Genomic DNA, 20,689 nt, shown 5'->3' with positions numbered 1-20,689 from the left:
GAAGAAAAAATTAAAAAATAAAAATTGAAGCGGAAATTATGAATAATGTTTTTCCATGACAAAGAGCACCTTGAGAAACTCATGACCACCAAACCAGCACTTCAAAAACATTCTCAAGAGGGCCGGGGATTTAGCTGAGTGGTTCCACCACCTGCTTTGCAAGCACAAGGACCCGAGTTTGATCCCCGGCACCAAAAAAAAAGAAAAAAAAAACAAAACATTCTCAAGAATATCCTAAATAAGGGCCAGGGATTTAGCTCAGTGCTTCTGCCGCCTGCCTCGCAAGCACAAGGACCCAAGTTCGATCCCCAGTACCAAAAAAAGAATATCCTCCATAGAAATAATGAAGTCAATAATGCCAAAAAAAGTCTAATGGAATGAATACACCAGGCAGGGTAAGCAATCAAAGGGGGGGGGGGTATCAGCAACAATGAAATAATGTAAAAATGCTCAATGGTGAATGTTCTAAACTCCTCAATCAAAAGACAGAGTGGGTCAAAAAACAAAACTCAATAGTTCACTATTTACAAGAAACACATTTAATTCAAAAAGAAATACATAGACTAAAAATCAAAGTATGGAAACAATATTCCATGCAAGAGGCACCTGAAAACAAGCAGGATTACCTACCTTATTTTTCAGACAAAGTAGACTTCAGGCCAAAACTAATTAGAAGAGGCAAAGAAGTTCACTACATATCGGTTAAGGGAACAGTTCAACAGAAGAGATGATTATATATCCACCGAACACCAGCACACTCAACTTAAAAAAACCACTACTTGAGGCTGAGGATCTAGCTCAGTGATTCTGCTGCCTGCCTCGAAAGCGCAACGTCCTGAGTTCGATCCCCAGTACAAAAAAAAAAAAAAAAAAAATCCACTACTGGGCATAAAAGATCACATAAACATCAACACAATTACAGTGGAGGACCTCAATACCACACTGTCACAAATAAATCAACTAGATAAAAAAAAAAATCAACAAAGAAATTTCAATTTCAGATTAAAACCACACATTAGAACAAACGGACCTAAAAGTTATCTACAGAGTATTCCACCCCCACATTCTCCTCAGCAGCTTATGGAATCTTTTCCCATAAAGCATGCTTAAATACAGAAGTGAAATTACCCCATGCATATTATTAGATCATAGTGCAATGAAACTAGAAATCAACGGCCAAGGAAACCACAGAAATTATGCAAACCTATGGATATTAAACAACACTCTCTTTAATAATCAGTGGGTCACAGAAAAAAATCAAGAAAGAAATTAGTTTGTAGAATCAAACAATAATACCAACACAACATACCAGAATCTATAGGACACAAAGAAAGCCATCCTCAAAAGGAAGTTTATAGCGGTGAATGCTCACTCACATCAGAAAAAGAGTTCAAATAAATAAGCTAATGATGCACCTCACAGTCCTAGAAAAACAAAAACATTCAAATCCAAAGCTAAGTACATGGAAGGAAATTATAAAGATCAGACCAGAAACTAATAAAACTGAGATTAAAAAAAAAAAAACCTATGAATGAGTTGATTTTTGAAAGAATACACAGGCATGTCTAATCTCACCAAAACAAAGGAAAGAAAAAACCCAAATCTGCCAAGCATGGTGGTGCAGGCCTGTAATCCCAGCATTTGGGAGGCTGAGGCAGGAGGATTGCTGTGAATTGGAGGCCAGCCTGAGCTACATAGTAAGTCTAAGGCCAGCTTGATACAGAGACACTGTCTCAAAAGAAAAAAAAAATTCAATACAATTAGAAATGAAAAAGGTGAAATCACAATGAATACCAAAATCCAGAAGATTATTAGAACTACTTCAAAACTTCCACTCCAATAAATTGGAAAATTCAAAACAAATGTTTAGATCTCTAGATTGATATGAATTATCAAAACAGATATAAAAATGCTGAACAACCCAATGACAGCAGTGAAATTTAAGCAGTAATAAAAAACCTACCAACTAAGGAAAGCCCAGAACTCGACCACCATTCACCATTTACCATTTAGATTCACCAATGAATTCTAAAGAACTTCAGGGAAGATCAACACCAATACTCCTCAAACTCTTTAATGAAACTGAAAGGAAATGAATACTCCCAAACTCATTCCTGGAAGCCAGCATGACCCTGATTCCAAAACCAAACAAAAGTGCAACACATTAATCCAGCTAAGTAATTAATTCAATTCATTAATCCATGACAGATGACATAGAAAACCCCCAAGAAAATTCCACCAAAAGACTCTTAAAATAACTAAATTCAGTAGTGTAGCAGGATACAAAATCAACACACAAAAACCAATACCACTCCTGTACACCAATAATGAACTCACTGAGAAAGAAATTAGGAAAACAATACCACTCACAATAGCAAAGAAAAATCAAATACACAGGAAATTAACCTAAACAAGGAAATGAAAGACTGCTACAACAAAAACTACAATATTCTGAAAAAGGAGACTGAAGAGGACATCAGAAAATGGAAAGATATCTACTGTTCCTGGACAGATAGAATCAATAGAGTTAAAACAGCCATATTTCCAAAACTGATATACAGATTTAATACAATCCCAATCAAAATACCAACAGCATTCCTCACAGAACTAGAGAAAATAATCCTAATATTCATATAAAGGCAGAAGAGACCCAAAATAACAAAAGCAATTCTGGGTAACAAGAGGAAAGCAGGGAGCATCACAATCCTGGATTTCAAGTTATATTACAAAGCTACAGTGATAAAAACAGCATGGCACTTTATATATATATAATATATATATAAATTGGTACATTTTAGGTATACAATACATTTACATTTATCATTGGGTGTTTGTACCTGAACATGATGTATATCTTAGTTCTTATTTTTTTCCCCATTACATATGCGCCCTTTACCCCCACCACCCTTCCCTATGTACACAGACTTTGCTTCCATTTTTTTTTTCTTTCTCATAATTTTTCCTTTCCTTTCTTCCCTTTCCCCTTCCCCTCCCCCCACCCCTCCACCTTTGGACCTTTTCCTATTTCAAATTATTGATTATTTGTTTTAATCATTTTCATCCTTATTTACACTTTCAGTTTCTCACACTAGAGATACTATTCGGTATTTACACATGTGTGTCCTCCTCAATATGCATCCATTTAGCTATAAATGACTCTAGTTTCTCATTCTTTATGGCTGAGTAGTACTCCATTTGATTAAAAAACCACATCTTCTTTATCCAGTTTCCAGTTGATGGACACTTGGGCTGTTTCCAAACTTTAGCTATTACAAACTGTGCTGCTATAAACATAGGTGCACATATATCGCTGTGGTATGATTCTTTTAACTCTTTGGGGAAGATACCCAGTAGGGGAATAGCTGGGTCAAATGGGACTTCTAGTCCTAGTTCTTTGAGGCATCTCCATACGGATTTCCACAGTGGTTGCACTAGTCTGCACTCCCGCCAGCAGTGGAGCAGGGTTCCTTTCTCTCCACATCCCTGCCAGCATTTGTTATTGGTTGATTTCTTGATAGCAGCCATTCTTTCTGGGGTGAGGTGGACAGCATGGCACTTAAACAGACACATGTATCAATGGAACAGAAGATGTAGAAACAACCCTAGGCACATTCAGCTATCTGATCTTTGACAAAGGGGCCAAAAACATATGCTGGAGAAAAGATAGGCTCTTTAATAAATGATGCTGGAAAAACTGGCTAACCAAATGCAGGTTGAATCTAAACCCATATTTTTCACATATACCGAACTAAAATCAAAACAGATCAAAGATCTAAATGTTAAAGCAGAAATACTCTGCTGGAAGATAAAGCAGGTAAAACTCTTAAAGACATAGCCATAGGCAAGAACTTTCTGAACAGAACCACAACTGCATAAGAAATAACATCAAGAATCAACAAATTGAGGGGCCAGGGATGTAGCTCAGTGGTTTCGACACCTGCTGCGCAAGCACAAGGTCCCGAGTTCAATCCCTGGTACCAAAATAAATAAATAAATAAAACTAAAAATTTAAAACTAAAGGAACATTCTTTTACTTTCATAAAAAGCAGGTTATTATTAAACATGATTTTAAAGTCTCAACTCATTTTTGCATCACTAACAGAAATCCTGAAAGGGGAAAAATAACTTCATCATAGCATCTTCAATACTGTTTACCAACCATCTTTAGTTAAATTACAAGTTATAATCCCACCAGACCCAAGACAAAATTTGTTTTAATCAGATGAGGCTTCTTACCAACAACACCTACCACTGTTGGCTCCAACCCACCTCTGTGCCTTTGTTCATGCTATTCTTTGACCTAAAGTATCTCTTCCCAGTTCACTTAAACTGACTGTCTAACTGCTTCTGCTCAGAATTCCCTGGCTAACTCAGCCCATTGATTTCGAGTTCTCTGAATTTCCAATGACAACCAGAACATCTTAAAAGCAGAGAGAATAAATTCTCTGTATTTAAGCCATCAGCACTACTTCGAAAGCAAAGAATAAAGGCAAGAGAAAGTGAAGAGTGAGACAAATTGTACCCGATTTCCCTGAGGCACAGGTAAATTCTTTTACTTTTTCTCCCCCTCTCAGCACTGGAGATTGAACCCAGGGCCTTTACAGTGAGCTACATCCCCAATTCTTTTTAAAAATTTTTTAAATTTTGAGAAAGGGTCTTCCTAAGTCATTAAGTTGCCCAGGGTGGGCTCAAACTTGCCACCTGCCAGCCTCAGCCTCCTGGAGGGCTGGAATTACAGGGTGTGCACTGCCTTGGGTGGCTGGTAAACTTTTGTTCTTATATAGGTTTGTTTTCCATGAAGCAACATCCCTACCTTGTGGGCATGTAGGATACTGTTAATACTCCTGCACTGCACTTTTCACAAGGCTGGCCATAAACAGAAAGCAGGTATATAATGTTAAGAACTGTGTTCAATGAGTATTCGTGAATCGAAAAGTACATGATTTTCCGCCAGGCGTGGTGGCTCACACCAGTTCCCAGCACTCAGGAGGCTGAGAAAGGAGGATCACCAAAGTTCAAGACCAGCCTGAACTACATAAAGAGATCCTGTCTCAAATCCCCCCACCTCAAAGTACATGATTTTAAAATCTCAGAAGATAATATAACCTCAAATAACGTGAATTTTAAGATATTTTCTCTATAAATAGCTAATAACTAAATTTGTGTATACTACCTTTGACTATGCACAAATTTTGGGTAAAATTTAGTAATATAGTTACTGGCTTTAGGAAGCAATAATAGGAAGGAAACCAGTGAAATCAGACTATGGATTAGAAGCATAAATAAGACATCATTATAACAGCTTTTACCCATTTATTAATGAGATATCTCTTTTAAAAAGCTATCATAAAGCCTCAGATTCTCTCTCTTCCATTATTACCTTTTTTGAGCTGTACGCAATGTGGCACAATATGCATTTTCGTTCTCGTACCATAGTGACCAGATCTGCAGCACCCAACGTCACACCTGCAATGAGGAAGTAATATTTAGTAACCTTTCCCCAGATATCATCTTTCATACACCTCACTATAGCCAAAATGATAAATCCTGCATATTCCTCACCTTCACCCTGCTTCTACCACAGTGTTCCCATCTCAATAAACATCAATTCCAACTTTCTAGATGCCCAGGGCAAAAGCTTTGAAGTTGATCCTTGATCTCCTTTTCACCGCCATGTCACCACCTCCTCAGCAAATCCTGTCCCTCTCACCTTGAAACACATCCAACTTCTAACACTTCTCATTACCCATCACATCTCTCACCTACCACATGGCATGAGCTTACTGACTACTGACTTGACTCCTAATTTCCATTCTTGTCCTCTTGCAATCTATTCTCAAAACAGTAGCCAACGGCTCTCACAACAGGAGTGTTTTTAAGTTTAAGTTTAATTATGTAATCCCGCTGCTCAAAATCTTCAAATGGGCTTCCCATCTTACTCAGAAAATTCTGTCTTTGCCAAAGCTACCACTCTATTTCTTACCTCCTCTCTCACTGTGCCCTACCAATCTCCACCTATCATTCCATTTAGTCAAATACACTCCCTACACATCCCCCATCCCCTGACTGGCAGATTCTCCCACCTCAAGCCTTCTGTGTCTGTACTCTACCTTCCTAATGATGTCCTATGGCACCCATGGTTTACACTCATTTCCATCTGGTGTCTAAAATGTTGCCTCACTAGGAAGGCCTTCCTTGAATCCCTATGGAAAACTGCACATTTCGTGTGTCCCCCACGCCTCTATCTTCCCCTTAACTTGCTTAATTTTTTCATAGCATTCAGTTGATTGTGTTTCTATAGATCCAAAATAGTATCTCCTACCCCATGTGCTTTTGCAATGTCATCTTGCCACCACCCAAAAAGTAGTCTGTCTTCCCCCCCAACACCCCTGGTGAACTATTTTGACCAATAAAATATAGCAAAAATGACATTCTAGGGACAGGGATTTAGCTCAGTGGCACTGCACCTGCCTTGCAAGCACAAGGTCCTGAATTCCATCCCTAGTACCAAAAAAAAAAATGACATCCTATAACTTTGGAGTCCACACTTTCAAAAATCTACAGCTTGTAGAATTTGGTCCAATACTCTTTCTCTAACTAGTGACAGGATCATATGGCTTTCTCCTTTCCTCTGTTAAAATGATGACTTTTGGGGGTGGATCTTCCAATGCTGAACCAACACTGCCATCCCTATAACAAAACCACTTTCTACATACTGCCAGGTCTGACTTCTAATAGTTTGTTTTGTTAAACAAATTTCTATCGATGTTCATACTTTTTTCTTCTATTATCTTTATCCAGTTTTAGGATTAGCACAATGTTGAGTTCCTAAAATGAGGGGAGAAGTGTTCCTTCTTTTTTCTGCTTTAAATGTTTGATATAATTTATCAGTTAAAATGTTTATGAGCCTGCTGTTGTCATATAGGTAGGTTTTCAAGCTAGGAATATACTTTCTTTAATAGGTGCTATTCAAATTTTATATTTCCTCCAGAGTTAGTTTCATTAATTTGCCTTCTAAGTTACTTCTTAGAAATTGTCAAATTTATTTCAAAAAAGATTTTGTAATATGCTTTCTATATCCTTTTAAATTCTGTAAAATCTGTGGTAATGTCTCCTAGATCTTAATATTGTAATTTAAAAAATGTATAACTGATATTGTGTAACAGGAAGAAAAGGTCTAAAAGAGCAGGGGAATTGGGAGGGGTAGGGGAAGGAAAAAAGGGAAAGGAAAAAACATGAGAAGAGGAAGAAAATGGAAACAAGGTCTTTGCAAATAGGGAAGGGCGGAGGGGGTGAAGGGAGGGCAAGGGAAGGGGAAAAAAATAAGAACCAAGAGACTCATGTAATGGTACAAGATCCCAATGATGAATGTAACTGTATTGTATACCTAAAATATACCAATAAACTTAATGGGGAAAAAAAAAAATCTACAGCTTCTCGGGCCAGGGATTTAGCTCAGTGGTTCTTCCACCTGCCTCGAAAGCGCAAGGTTCTAAATTCAATCTCCGGTACCAAAAAACAAAATATCTACACCTTCTCCCTTAGCCTTCTTGTTGCACTCCCTCTTAGGACCTAGGCACTATGCTGTCAGAAGCCAACCACACACAAGCACAGGCCCAGAGGAAAAGAACGAGACCCAGCTGAGTACTCACACAACAATCAGCTGACAGCGTATGACTGGGCCATCCTAGGGATTTCTGGATCCAGCCACCAATGAACAAATTCAAGAAAGACCAACAGATGAACCATTCAAAAAGCCTTTTTCTCCCCTGAAGAAGGCAAGCAGATCCCAGATTTCCTGTCCACTGACCTGTAAGATGCTGCAGAGCAGAACTACATGAGGACTGCCAGGGAAGAACATTTCCAGGAGAGAAGCATGGCTACAACATCAGCGCCTCAAAGAATAGAGAAACTGCCCTTATAAGTTGTCCTCACCTAGAAGAGACGGAGGGGTGACTGAGTCCTAGAATTTGGTGACATAAAGCCTGGCATCACCTGTTGTAGCCTCGGGGTGGTAGATGACCCAGCGGATAAAGAAGCCCCACCCTGGCTTCTTGGACTGAAGAGGAGTCAGCAAGTTCCTTGTATGCTCTCCCCACCAACCTAGGCAATCTTTTCAAAATCCAGTTTCTTAGGTATAAGTTGCTGTGTTTTTATTTCATTGTCTAAAGTCCTAGCACTTAACAGAACAGAAAAGCTTTTAATTATTATTTCTAGTTAACAGTTTTATACTGTACATTTTTTAATGCAACCACCCACCTTCTTTTTTAGCTATCATCTCTAAAGTGTTGCTCTCTCTTACTGACAATAAAAATGGCCTCACAGCTTAAAAAAAAAAAAGCCTTTTTCAACCACAGAATTGTGAGAAATCATAAAATAGTTTTGTTTTTTAAGATGGTACCATGTGGGGAAAGTATCTGAACTCTGCCTGAGTCCATTTGCAAACTGGAAGAAGTTGCTTAAACTTTTTTATTTTTTTGTTCAATTTTCATTATTTACTAATACACACCCACCGTATCCCTCAGGGGAAGCTGATACAGGTGCATCTCACTTCTTTTTTTATTCTGTTCCCCTCTCCTTTCCTCTCTCTCTCCATTTCTTGGTCCCCTTTCCTTACACAAAAGATCTATCTCCCTATTATCTATCTTTTATTTTGTTCCTTATTTATATTTTGGATTTCTCATATAAAAGAAAACATGCAATATTTAAGCTTGCGTGTCTGATTTATTTCACTTACCATTATGGCCTCAAGGTACATCCATTTTCCTACAAATGACTCAAGTTTATCCTTCCTTTTTTTTTTTTTTTTGTTTTTGGTACCAGGGATTGAACTCGGGTCCTTGTACTTGCGCAGCAGGCGGTGAAACCACTGAGCTAAATCCTCAGCCCAAGTTTATCCTTCTTTATGGCAGAGTAGCATATCACTGTATATAAATTCATTTTCTTTATCCATTCACCTGTCAATTTGGGGGTAGGTTGTTATGCATTAAGAAATATCTGGAGAGGAGCGCAGGTCCAGAGCAGCACGCGGGACATCTGGTGGCCCTGCCCCTTCGGCTCAGAGGAGCACAGGTGCCAATGCGGCCCTGCCCCAACTCTGGCCACTGGGCCAACCCAGCACTTGGATCCACACCACAGAGGAGCAGTAAGTCAGAAAAGACATTGATCTGAGCTCCAGAAAATAGAACAGAAGTGAACGAGAGAAAGAGGGCCTCTCTGAGGCTCCTAGATGAAAACGGAAGTCCACTGGAAAAGTGAAGAAAATCTCTGCAATAAAGGCACACCAGACTACCGTAGTTGGTAAGTTGGAGGGATCATCACCTCCCATTGGAACCTGGACTATCTTCAGGGGGAGGGCAGCTGGAACCTGCAGCAGAACCTAGTAGAACCTTGCAGCATTCAACCCAGCAGGAGTTCAGAGATCTCAACCTAGGCCTTGCAGGCAGAAATCAGCCTGAACCTCAGGGGACAGCTGCTGGCTTGCTGAGACTACTTGACTTAAATCTGCACACTATAATGACAGCAGAGACACACCCTAAAGGAGGCCCTTTATTTTAGTTTTTTATCTTCAAAGTAATTTTTCTCTTGTTTTTAATATTTTTTCTAATTTTTATCTATTCTTTTCTCTTTTCAAATTTTTCCCTTTTTTCTCTTTTCTTTTTTTCTTTTCTTTCTATTCTCTCTTGCTCTCTCTCTCCCACCTTGTTCTTCATTTCTCTCCCTTTTTATTCCTGTTCCTGTCCTAATTTGAATTTCTTTTTTTCTTACTTTTTCTTTTATTTTTCCTTCTCTCGATTGTCATTAGTTTGTGTGTGTGTGTGTGTGTGTGTGTGTGTGTGTGTGTGTTTTGGTACTGGGGATTGAACTCGGGACCTTGCGCTTTTGAGGCAGGTGGCAGAACCACTGAGCTAAATCCCCGGCCCGACTGCCATTAGTTTTAAAGGAAAGTGAATACAGTTTCTAGCCTCCCTATTGCTGTTAGGTTGTTCTGATTTTGTTCTTTCATTCTGTTTTCTCTTCAACAGCTTCCTAGAGTTTGTGTGATCTTCCTCTGCCCTCTGGCCTCACTTCTAACCTTTCCCTATCATACATATGTATCCCTCCCTCCCCAACTCCTTCTAAGTCCCCATCCGGAAGGGTAAAATTGCTATACTGAAGAGTTTATTCACTACAGACATATTTTGGGCTGGTCCTCAATTTTGATTTAATTAACATGTCTAAATGTAGTAGATTAATAAGTACCACAAATTGTCATTTTCTAAACTGTGCTTGATGCTATTGTTGTTGCTGATTGTATCACTTGGGCTAAGGTGTTGTGATTGATTGAATCAGTTGTCCTTCCTGGTATACTGAAAAGGTGATGGCCTAAGAGTCATTAGAGACTCAAAACCTAAAGGCCAGATATATCTGGAAGACACTTCTGAGAAACAATCATTTCATAAAAGTTCTAAATACAAGCAACAAAGATACTTACAATAATCAATACTGAAGTATCAATCAACCCAAGAATTGAACCAAAAACAGTACCAACAACAAAAATAAAAATGAGAAGATACCTAAGCAAGACACAAAATCAGGCTACCAGCTTACCAAAGGCAAATTCTGGGAAAATGAGGTGGAAAAGTCTGATAATCAATCACCTGGACACCCTACACTGATGGCACAGGAAGTAACAAAACAGATGAATGAAGCTCTAGAAAAATTCAAAACAAATAATTTCCCAGATAACCACAGAGATGGGGAGCAAAATGAAAGACATGATTAGAGACTCTAGAACAGATATAGATTAAAAAAAAAAATAGATGAACTCAGGATCACTATGGAAACCATGAATGCCCAGCATAGGAAAGAAATGGAAAACATGAATGTCCATCATAGGAAAGAAATGGAAACCATGAATGCCCAACATAGGAAAGAAATGGAATCCATGAAACAGATTCAAAGAGATATCCAGGAGATTACAAACTCTATTAAAAGCATTTGCAGCAGAATGACTGAATGTGAAGACAATATCAGATATAGAAGACAGGACTGTGGTCAGTGATCATGAATACAGAGATCTCTTAAAAATAGTAAGGAACCATGAGAAATCAATCCAGCAGCTCCTAGGTGATGCAAAGAAGAATAATATAAGACTGATAGGAATCCATGAAAAATCAGGAGAAAGTACAAATGACATAAAAAAAACTGTTCACAGAATTAATGACAGAAAACTTCCCAGAGCAAAAGAATTTGACATACGGATTAGTGAGGCATATAGAACTCCAACTAGACATGATCAAAAAAAAAACTACACCTAGACATACAATAATCAAGATCCCTGAAACCCAACAGAAGAACAAAATACTACAAGCAGAGAAAGGAAACAAATCACATACAAAGGGAAGCCCATGAGAATCACAGCAGACTTTTCAACACAAACCCTCCAAGAGAGCCTGGAGTGAGGTTATTTCAAGCCCTAGAAGAACACAACCTCCAACCTAGACTGGCGTATCCTGCAAAATTATCTTTCAAAATTGATGGGGAAATAAGATACTTCCACGACAAAGAACACCTGAGAATTTTCATGAACACCAAACCAGCACTCCAAATGATTCTAAACAAAATCCTGGAAAAAGAAAATGAAGGTTGCAACACCATAAGGCCCAACACAGCAAATCCACCAGGCAAGGCAAGAAATTAAAGGGAGAGGGGGAAAATAAAAAACAAAAGAGCCAACAATAGGAAAATAACATGACAAAGATAAGTCAATACATATCAGTAATAACCATCAATGTTAATGGCCTCAACTCACCAATCAAAAGAAATAGACTGGCAGAATGGATTAAGAAACAAAATCCAGGCCGGGGATTTAGCTCAGTGGTTCTGGTGCCTGCCTCGCAAGCACTAGGTCCGGAGTTCGATCCCTGGTACAAAAAAAAAAAAAAAAGAAGAAGCAAAATCCAACAAAATGCTGTATACAAGAAACACACCTAAAGTTCAAAAAGAACTTCATAGACTGAAAGTAAAAGGATGGAAAACAGTTCTCCATGTAACAGGAGCCCAGAAAAAAGCTTGGGTAGCTATCTTATTTGCAGTCAAAATACATTTCAAACCAAAACTAATTAAAAGGGACAAAGAAGGCCACTACATCCTTGTAAAGGGAACAATCCAAGAGAAAGAGATAACAATCAAATATATATGCACCAAATGCAAATGCCCCCAACTATACAAAACAAATATTAATGGACATGAAAAACCAAATAAGCATTGTAGTGGGGGACCTCCATACCCCAATGTCACAAATAGACAGATCATCTAGACAAAAAATCAACAACAAAATAATAGAACTGAACCAAGCTTTTGAAGAAATGGACTTAATAGATGTCTATGGAGTGTTCCACCCCACAAAAATCAGAATATACTTTCTTTTCGGCTACACACGGGTCATCCTCCAAAATAGACCACACGTTAGCTCATAGAACATGTTTAAGTAAATGCAAAGGAACTGAAGTTATCCCCTGTATATTATCAGATCATAGTGCAATTAAACTGGAGATCAATACCATAAGAAATCGCAAGAACTGCACAAACACATAGAAATTGAATAACACCCTCCTGAACAACCAATGGGTCACAGGGGAAATTGAATAAGAAATTAGACAGTTTCTACAATTAAATGATAATGCCAATACAACATACAGGAATCTATGGGACACAATGAAAGCAGTTCTACAAGGGAAATTCATAGCAGTAAATGCCCATATTAGGAAAACAAAGTGAGCTCAAATAAACAACCTAATGCTGAACCTTAAGCTCCTAGAAAAAGAAGAGCAAGACAAACCCCAAGCTCATACAAGGGAGGAAATCATAAAGATCAGAGCAGAAATCAATGCAATGGAGACTAAGAGAATGATTAAAAAAAAAATCAGTGAATTGAAGAGTTTTTGTTTGTTTTTTTTTGGTACCAGGGATCAAACTCGGGTCCTTGCGCTTGTGAAGCAGGTGGCGAAACCACTGAGCTAAATCCCTAGCCCCTAAGAGTTGGTTTTTTGAAAGAATAAATAAAATCAATAAACCCTTAGCCAATCTTATCAAAAAAAGGAAAGAAAAGGCTCAAATTCATGCATTCAGGAACAAAAAAGTTTAAGTCACAACAGATCCAGCAGAAATCCAGAGGATCATAAATACCTACTTGAAGAACCTGTACTCTAATACAATGGAAAAAAGAAGAAATGGAAAGATTCCTAGATACATATGAATTACTAAAGTTGAACGAAGAAGATATAAAAAGTCTAAACACCCCAATTACAATCAGTGAAACTGAAAATGTAATTAAAACTTTACCAACAAAGAAAAGCCCAGGTCCTGATGCTTCACTGTTGAATTCTACAAGACATTTAGAGAAGATCTACTGCCACTACTCTTTAAACTCTTCAATGAAATTGAAAGGAAACCAATAGTTCCAAATTCATTCCTGGAAGCAAGTGTTACTTTGATTCCAAAACCAGGCAAAGACCCAACCCAAAAAGAGAACTATAGGCCAATCTCCCTACTGAACATAGATGCAAAAATCCTCAACAAGGTACTGGCAAACAGAATACAGAGGGTCATCAAGAAGATCATACACCGTGACCAAGTTAGATTTATCCCAGGGATGCAAGGATGTTTCAACATATGTAAATCAAGAAATGTAATATACTATATTAACAGAGCCAAGAACAAAAACCATATGATCATCTCAATAGATGCAGAAAAAGCATTTGACAACATCCAACACCCATTTATGATTAAAAACCCTACAGAAAATTCGAATAGAAGGTCTTTTTTTTTTAGTACCGGGGATGAAACTCCGGGACCTTCTGCTTGCGAGACAGGCGGCCAAACCACTGAGCTAAATCCCCTGCCCATTTTTTTTTTGATGAGAGAGAGAGAGACAGACCTCGAATAGAAGGTCTTTATCTGAACCTGATTAAGGCTGTCTATGAAAACCCAACAGCCAACTTCATATTAAATGTTCAAAAACTGAAAACCTTCATGCTAAAATCAGGAACAAGACAAGGAGGTCCACTATCACCACTCCTGTTCAATATAGTTCTGGAAACATTAGCCACAGCTATTAGACAAGAGAAAGAAATAAAAGGAATAAAAATAGGAAAGGAAGAAGTTAAACTGTCATTATTTGCTGACAATATGATACTCTACATAGAAGACCCAAAAAATTCTGCCAAAATACTTCTAGACTTAATTGACAGATTCAGTAGAGTAGCTGGATACAAGGTAAACACTCAAAAATCAATAGCCTTCTTGTACACAAATAACATACTCACTGAGAGAGAAATTAAGGAAACAATTCCTTTCACAATAGCATCCAGGGCCGGGGATTTAGCTCAGTGGTTTCGCCGCCTGCTGCGTAAGCGCAAAGACCCAAGTTCAATCCCCAGTACCAAAAACAAAACAAAACAAAAAAACAATAGCATCCAAAAAAATGAAATATCTAGGAAGCAATCTAACAAAGGAGACAAAAGACCTCTACACTGAAAACTACAGCACTTTGAAAAATGAGATCAAAGAGGATATAAGAAAATGGAAAGATAGGGCTGGGGATTTAGCTCAGTGGTTCCGCCGCCTGCCTCGTAAGCACAAGGAGCCGAGTTCAATCCCAGGTACAAAAAAAAAAATTAAAGAAAATGGAAAGATATCCCTTGTTCCTAGGTAGGAAGAACCATTATAGTGAAAATGGCCATACTTCCAAAACTGCTATACAGAGTCAATGCAATCCCGATTGAAATCCCAACAGTATATTTCACAGAACAAGAGAAAACAATCCAAAATTTCATTTGGAACAAGAAGAGACCTAAAATAGCAAAAGCAATTCTAGGCCACAGAGAAATGACAGGAGGTATCACAAACCCCAACTCAAAACTATACTACAAAGCCACTGTGATAAAAACAGTGTGGTACTGGCAAAGAAACAGACCTGAGGATCAGTGGAATAGATTAGAAGATACAGAAACAACTCCAGACATACTCAGCTACCTCATCTTTGACAAAGGAGCCAACCATCCTCAGTGGAGGAAAGATAGCCTCTTTAACAAATGGTGTTGGAAAAACTGGATTTCAACCTGCCAAAGATTAAAACTAGACCCCTATCTTTCACCAAGCACTAAACTAAGATCAAGGTGGATTCAAGATCTAAATATTAAAACAGAAGGACCCGAGTTTGATCCCTGGTACCAAAAACAAAAACAAAAACCAAACAAACAAAAAAACCCAAAACAACAACAACAAAAAACAAAATAAATATTAAAACACAGCCAGGGATTTAGCTCAGTGGTTTCGCTGCCTGCTGCGCAAGCACAAGGACCCAAGTTTGATCCCCGGTATCAAAAATAACAATAATAATAATAATAATAGTTAAATACTGAAACAGAAACACTAAACTTACTGGAAGGTAAGTTAGGTAGAACTCTCGAAGACATTGGCAGAGGAAAAGATTTTATAAACAAATCCTCAGTAGCATGGGAACTTGCACAAAGAATCAACAACTGGGATCTCATCTTATTAAAAAGCTTCTGCACTGCAAGGGAAACCACCAAGAGAGGTAAGAAACAACCTACAGTGTGGGAAAAAATTTTTACCAACTGTTCCTCAGACAAAGGTCTACTGTCTAGAATATATAAAGAACTCAAAAAAATCAGACCTCCCAAATATAAAAACCCGATTAAAAAAATCAGCATCTGAAATGAACAGACATTTCTCAGACAAGTAAAAGCAGCAAATAAATATATGAAAAAATGTTCAACCTCACTGGTCATTTGAGAGATGCAGATGAAAACACTGAGATTCCACCTCACTCCAGAAAGAATGGCTGCTATCAAGAAATCAACCAGTAACAAATGTTGGCAGGGTTGTAGGGAGGAAGGAACCCTCCTCCATTGTTGGTGGGAGTACACACTGGTGCAACCACTGTGGAAATCAATATGGAGATACCTCAAAAAACCAGGATTACAGGTCCCATTTGACCCAGGTATCCCTCTGCTGGGTATCTTTCCAAAAGAATTAAAAGAATCATACCACAGTGATATATGCTCACCCATGTTTATAGTGGCACAGTTTGCAATAGCTAAAACTTGGAAACAGCCCAAATGCCCATCAACTGATGACTAAAGAAGATGTGGCTGGCACACTATTGGGAATCCATAAGTATTTGCCAAATTATCCCAAATGGAACTATCCAGGGTTACTAAATGTGACATGGAAAGAGCTAAGTAAATATTGAGGTTCAGAGTAAGACACAAAGGTTTTCTATTGCACAATCAACCCTCTCTAGCACTTCCATACTTTCCTCTTTAGGCCTATGCTCTACCTAAGATTAAAAAAGAAAAAAAAACAACACCCATTTAAAATCCTCTCTGCAAGGGCTGGGGATTTAACTCAGCAGCACAGTGCCTGCCTGCCGCTCAGGAGGTCCTGAGTTCGATCCCCGGTACCCAAAAAAAAAAAATCCACTCTGCAAGAAGCATTGCCTTTCCTTCTACACAACACCAGGCTCTACCAGATATATATGCTTCCTCACATGGGGTTTACTTCGTAGGAGATCTGAAAATCATGAGATAATGAGGTCATGTACCAGCCAAGCTGTAACCCCTAGACAATATAGCAGAGGACCAATCAGGAAGGCCTAAGGCTCTCCAAGTTTCTAGTGGTTCAGCAGGCTGCTTGCTATTGCAAGCAACATTACTGTGTGCATAAAATAATCAAAATTAGATTATGTAGAGTAAAAATTTGGACATTAGAAAAAGCTGAGTATCAATTCAATGTGGAAATAAATATGGATATGTACAGCATTATGTTTGCCCTGTTAATCTATAATCTAGATTTACCACCTGAACCTAATCCATCTCAGTACTCTAACACAGGCATACTACAACACAAAGGGCGGCTGTTATCCCCAGGGTTTAACCTGAATCCAATCACACAATTCACTTTCACTTCTAGTTTCTAGTTTCTAGTAACAACCTAAATGATTTCACCAGGATCGATCCGTAATCTAGAAAACTGACCAGATCTCTTCAATAAGTCATGGGAGAAAAGAAAAATGAGGGAGAAAAGCTAAGTGTTCTAGATTTAAAGAAACTTCTGGGAGGCTGAAGTAGGAAAATTGCCTGGAGTTCGAGGCCAGACTGGACTACATAGAGTTCAAGGCTAGCCTGAACTACACAGCAAGACACTGTCTCTAATAAATAAATAAATTAATTTAATTTAATTTAATTTAATAGACTAAAAGAAACTTCAAAACATGTAATAACCAAATGCAAACTGGGTTTGGTGGCTCACACCTATAATTCCAGCACTTTGGGAAACTGACATAGAAGGATCCCAAGTTTGAGCCCAGCTGTGGCAATTCAGCAAGACCCTATCTCAAAATAAAAGAATTAAACAAGGAGATTGAGCCAGGAGAATCCTAAGTGGGCAATTTATCTAGACTCTGTCTCATAAGAAAATTTTACAAAAGGACTGGCTAGGGAGGTAACTCAGTGGTAGAGAGCCCCTAGGTTCAATTCCCAGCACAGAAAAAAGGAAACAAAAGGGACAGTTTGGAAAATTTTAACAAGGACTGAACAATATAGAGGAATTACTGTGGTGGACTATGATTATGCAAGAAAATGTTCTTTCTATTAAACACATTAACACATTTAGGAGTAAAAGCTCAGGAATAAAAGCAATATATATTATAGAAAAAATTCAGGTTTTAAAATCTGAGGAATAGATTTGCAGGCAATCAATGTATTATTTTATCTACTTTTCTGGTACTTTTACATTTTTTATAATAAAAAGTAAAATCAAAAGCCTTATGGGAAAATTATCCTTCCCCTTGTTTCCCGGCCACCACCTCTCCAGCCACTTATGTATTCTTCCAAAGACATTCTTTTAAAAAATATTTTATTGTGTTCTAAGTGTAGTCTAGTGGTATTAAATACATCTGGATATATCTCCATAACTATTTTTATCTTGTGAAACTAAAACTGGACCCATTAAACAATAACTCCAATTAATCCTATTTCCTTCTCCCCACCCTTTGCAACCAGCATTCTTTTAATCTGATTCTGATTACCTCGTTACTTTGTGCCCACATGTCATATAGATACCACATATACACCATATATATTCAATATTAGCACATATAGATCTGCCTCATTCTAACAACTGCATAAATGTATAAGGTATTTAACCAGTCCTCTACAGATGAACACCTGGGAATTCATACTTGATAGTCTTTTTCAATTATAAAAAAAAGTGCAATTGACTTTAAGCTTCAATTAGCAAATATGCATGCCTAACAATGTGCAATTAAAGTACTTAGATGTTAACTTGTCTACATAGGTGTTCTTATTTATTGGGTACTCAAATTAATCTTTTTTTTTTTTGAACCAGGGATTGAACTCGGGACCTTGCGCTTGCGAAGCAGGCGGCGGGAAACACTGAGCTAAATCCCTGGGCCCTCAAATTAATCTTAAACTTCCCACTAAATTACTCCAATTATGAAACACACACCATGTACAATTCTCACTGAGCTGCTGGCATGGTGGCCCACACCTGTGATCTCAGCACTTGGGAGGCTGAGGCAGGAGGAGGATCACTGTGAGTTTGAGGCCAGTCTGGGCTACAAAGCAAGACTCGGTCTCAAAAAAAAACCTCACTGAGCCATCTGTCATTGTTCCTTGCTTTTCTTGTATAATAGCTTTTAAACTACATCTGCTCTAATTTACATGTACAATAATCACTATAGTTTTTCCTTTTCTAATATTGCTCTTTTAATCAAAGCAACTGATTATGAACTAGCCAGATCAAATTCCTGCACATCCTCAACCTCCTTGCAGGCCATTTTGAAATTCTCTTTAAAAACCATCCATATCTTGGGAGGCTGAGGCAGGAGGAGCACCACGAATTCAAGGCCTGAACTACGCAGTGAAACCCTATCTTAAAAAAAAAAAAATCTGTAGGTCAGGCTCAGTGCTGCACACCTTTAATCCCAGCACTCAGGAGGCTGAAACAGGAGGATCACCATGAGTTGGAGGCCAGCTTGGGCTACACAGTGAGTTCAGGGCCAGCCTGAAAGACACAGCGAGCCACTGTCTTAAAAAACAAAACAAGGACGCTGGGGATTTAGCTCAGTGGTTCTGTTGCCTGCTTCGAAAGCACAAAGTCCTGAGTTCAATCCCTGGTAAAAAAAAAAAAAAAAAAAAACCAAGGGGGCCAGGGATTTAGCTCAGTGGCACCATGCCTGCCTCACAAAGCACAAGGTCCTGAGTTCAATCCCCAGTACCAAAGAAAAAAAGAACAAAATAACAAACCATAGCTCAGTGGTAGACCATTTGCCTCACCTGCACAAGACCCTGAGTTTCATCCCCAGACCCACAAAAATAATGTAACACATAGCTTTAATTAAAGGCTTCTACACACTGGGCATTGCACACCTGAAATCCCAGCACTCTTGGGAGTCTGAGGCAGGAAGGTCCCAAGTTCTAGCAAAGCCTAGGTAACTCAGTAAGACTGTGTTTAAAAATAAATAAATAAATAAATAAATAAATAAATAAATAAATAAAGTTGAAGATGTATGTAACTCATTGTGAAGGGCCCCTGGGGTTCAATTCCCAGCACAGGGGAGGCTCCTACCATTTTTCCAGTCTAAAGCTAACTCTAGAATCTGTAACTGTAACGTAGTTAACTTTCCCCACAGAAATTCTAGTATCTAACTTGGTATAAGAAAAAGATAAGCTTTGGTATATATTAGCTGTTTACACTAGCAAGGTTAGCTTGAGTAAATTACCATCAGAACCTCAGCGATCTCATCAGAAAAACGCTGCAAAAACCACCTAACGTTACAACATATCTCAACTTTTGTGACACACCTGAATGTATTGGGCACAAGTGGATCAGACACTAAGTAATTCCTAGTTGAATCCGAATATTATCTTCCACTGTTTCATTCTCGCCGAATTTAAGAACAGAGCTTAAAACAAATTTTATGATTTGTTTTGTTTTTGAGACAGAGTCCATGTATTTCAGACTGGCCTTTAACTCACAACGTAGCCCAGGCTGGCCTTGAACTCGCAGCAATTCTCCCGCCTCAGTCTCCTTTGCAAGCCTCCCAAATGCTGGGATTATGGGCATGTGCCACCACGCCCAGCGGTCAAATTTTATGGTTTCTAATGGGAGTTAGAATAGTACTAAGCTCTTAGTAAGTACTCAAAAATTATTCGCGGTTTGAATCAATTCAGTATAAACCATTATGGTGGTTGAAGCACTCATTTACTAGATAAGAGAAAAACTTCCTTAACTAGGATGACAGTCCCAAGTTGCTAAAAGCTACGGAAATCTCAAACTTTCCAACGACTCTCAAAGAAGACTCAACTGACCAGACAGACAGAGGAGGGCGATGCAAAGCATTTCCTTTCCATAATTTTGTACCAAGATTATACTAAATAGTAGATGGACACACAAAGTAAGCGCTCCATTATTCGCTACTATTACTAAGACGCCTTCCACTGGAATCTACCAAAGGAAGGAAAAAAACAGTGGCTGCAGTCACGAGAGGGCGAGGACCCCTAGCCTCGCGCACCAGGGTCTCCCAACCACATGGGGTCCCTCCCCAACCACAGGCCGACCGGAGGCAACGGTCTCCCCCAAAGGTCAAGGCTTTGGA

At 38.6% G+C, this 20,689-nt stretch overlaps 1 protein-coding gene across 9 annotated transcripts in view; it reads right to left on the bottom strand.

Moving 5' to 3' along the window:
* Znf106 (zinc finger protein 106) overlaps positions 1-20,689 on the bottom strand; it is a 79,057-nt gene that overhangs the window by 58,002 nt on the left and 366 nt on the right. For 7 of the 9 annotated variants that reach the window (XM_087207354.1, XM_087207360.1, XM_087207361.1 and 4 more), the window contains exon 2: positions 5,381-5,466. The exons of 1 other annotated variant lie outside the window; for it this stretch is intronic. In XM_087207354.1, coding sequence (XP_087063480.1) covers positions 5,381-5,434 — 54 coding nt within the window. In that variant the 5' untranslated portion in view covers positions 5,435-5,466. Of the gene's footprint in view, positions 1-5,380; positions 5,467-7,810; positions 7,936-20,689 lie in introns of all 9 variants that reach the window. One more of the 9 variants, XM_087207356.1, reaches the window with a different exon arrangement.

Source organism: Heterocephalus glaber, unplaced genomic scaffold (assembly GCF_053883595.1).
Source record: "Heterocephalus glaber isolate CG9 unplaced genomic scaffold, H.glaber_assembly_v1.0 deba00000809, whole genome shotgun sequence".
NCBI classification, from domain to species: Eukaryota; Metazoa; Chordata; class Mammalia; order Rodentia; family Bathyergidae; genus Heterocephalus; species Heterocephalus glaber.
This window is presented reverse-complemented; position numbering and strand designations above follow the sequence as displayed.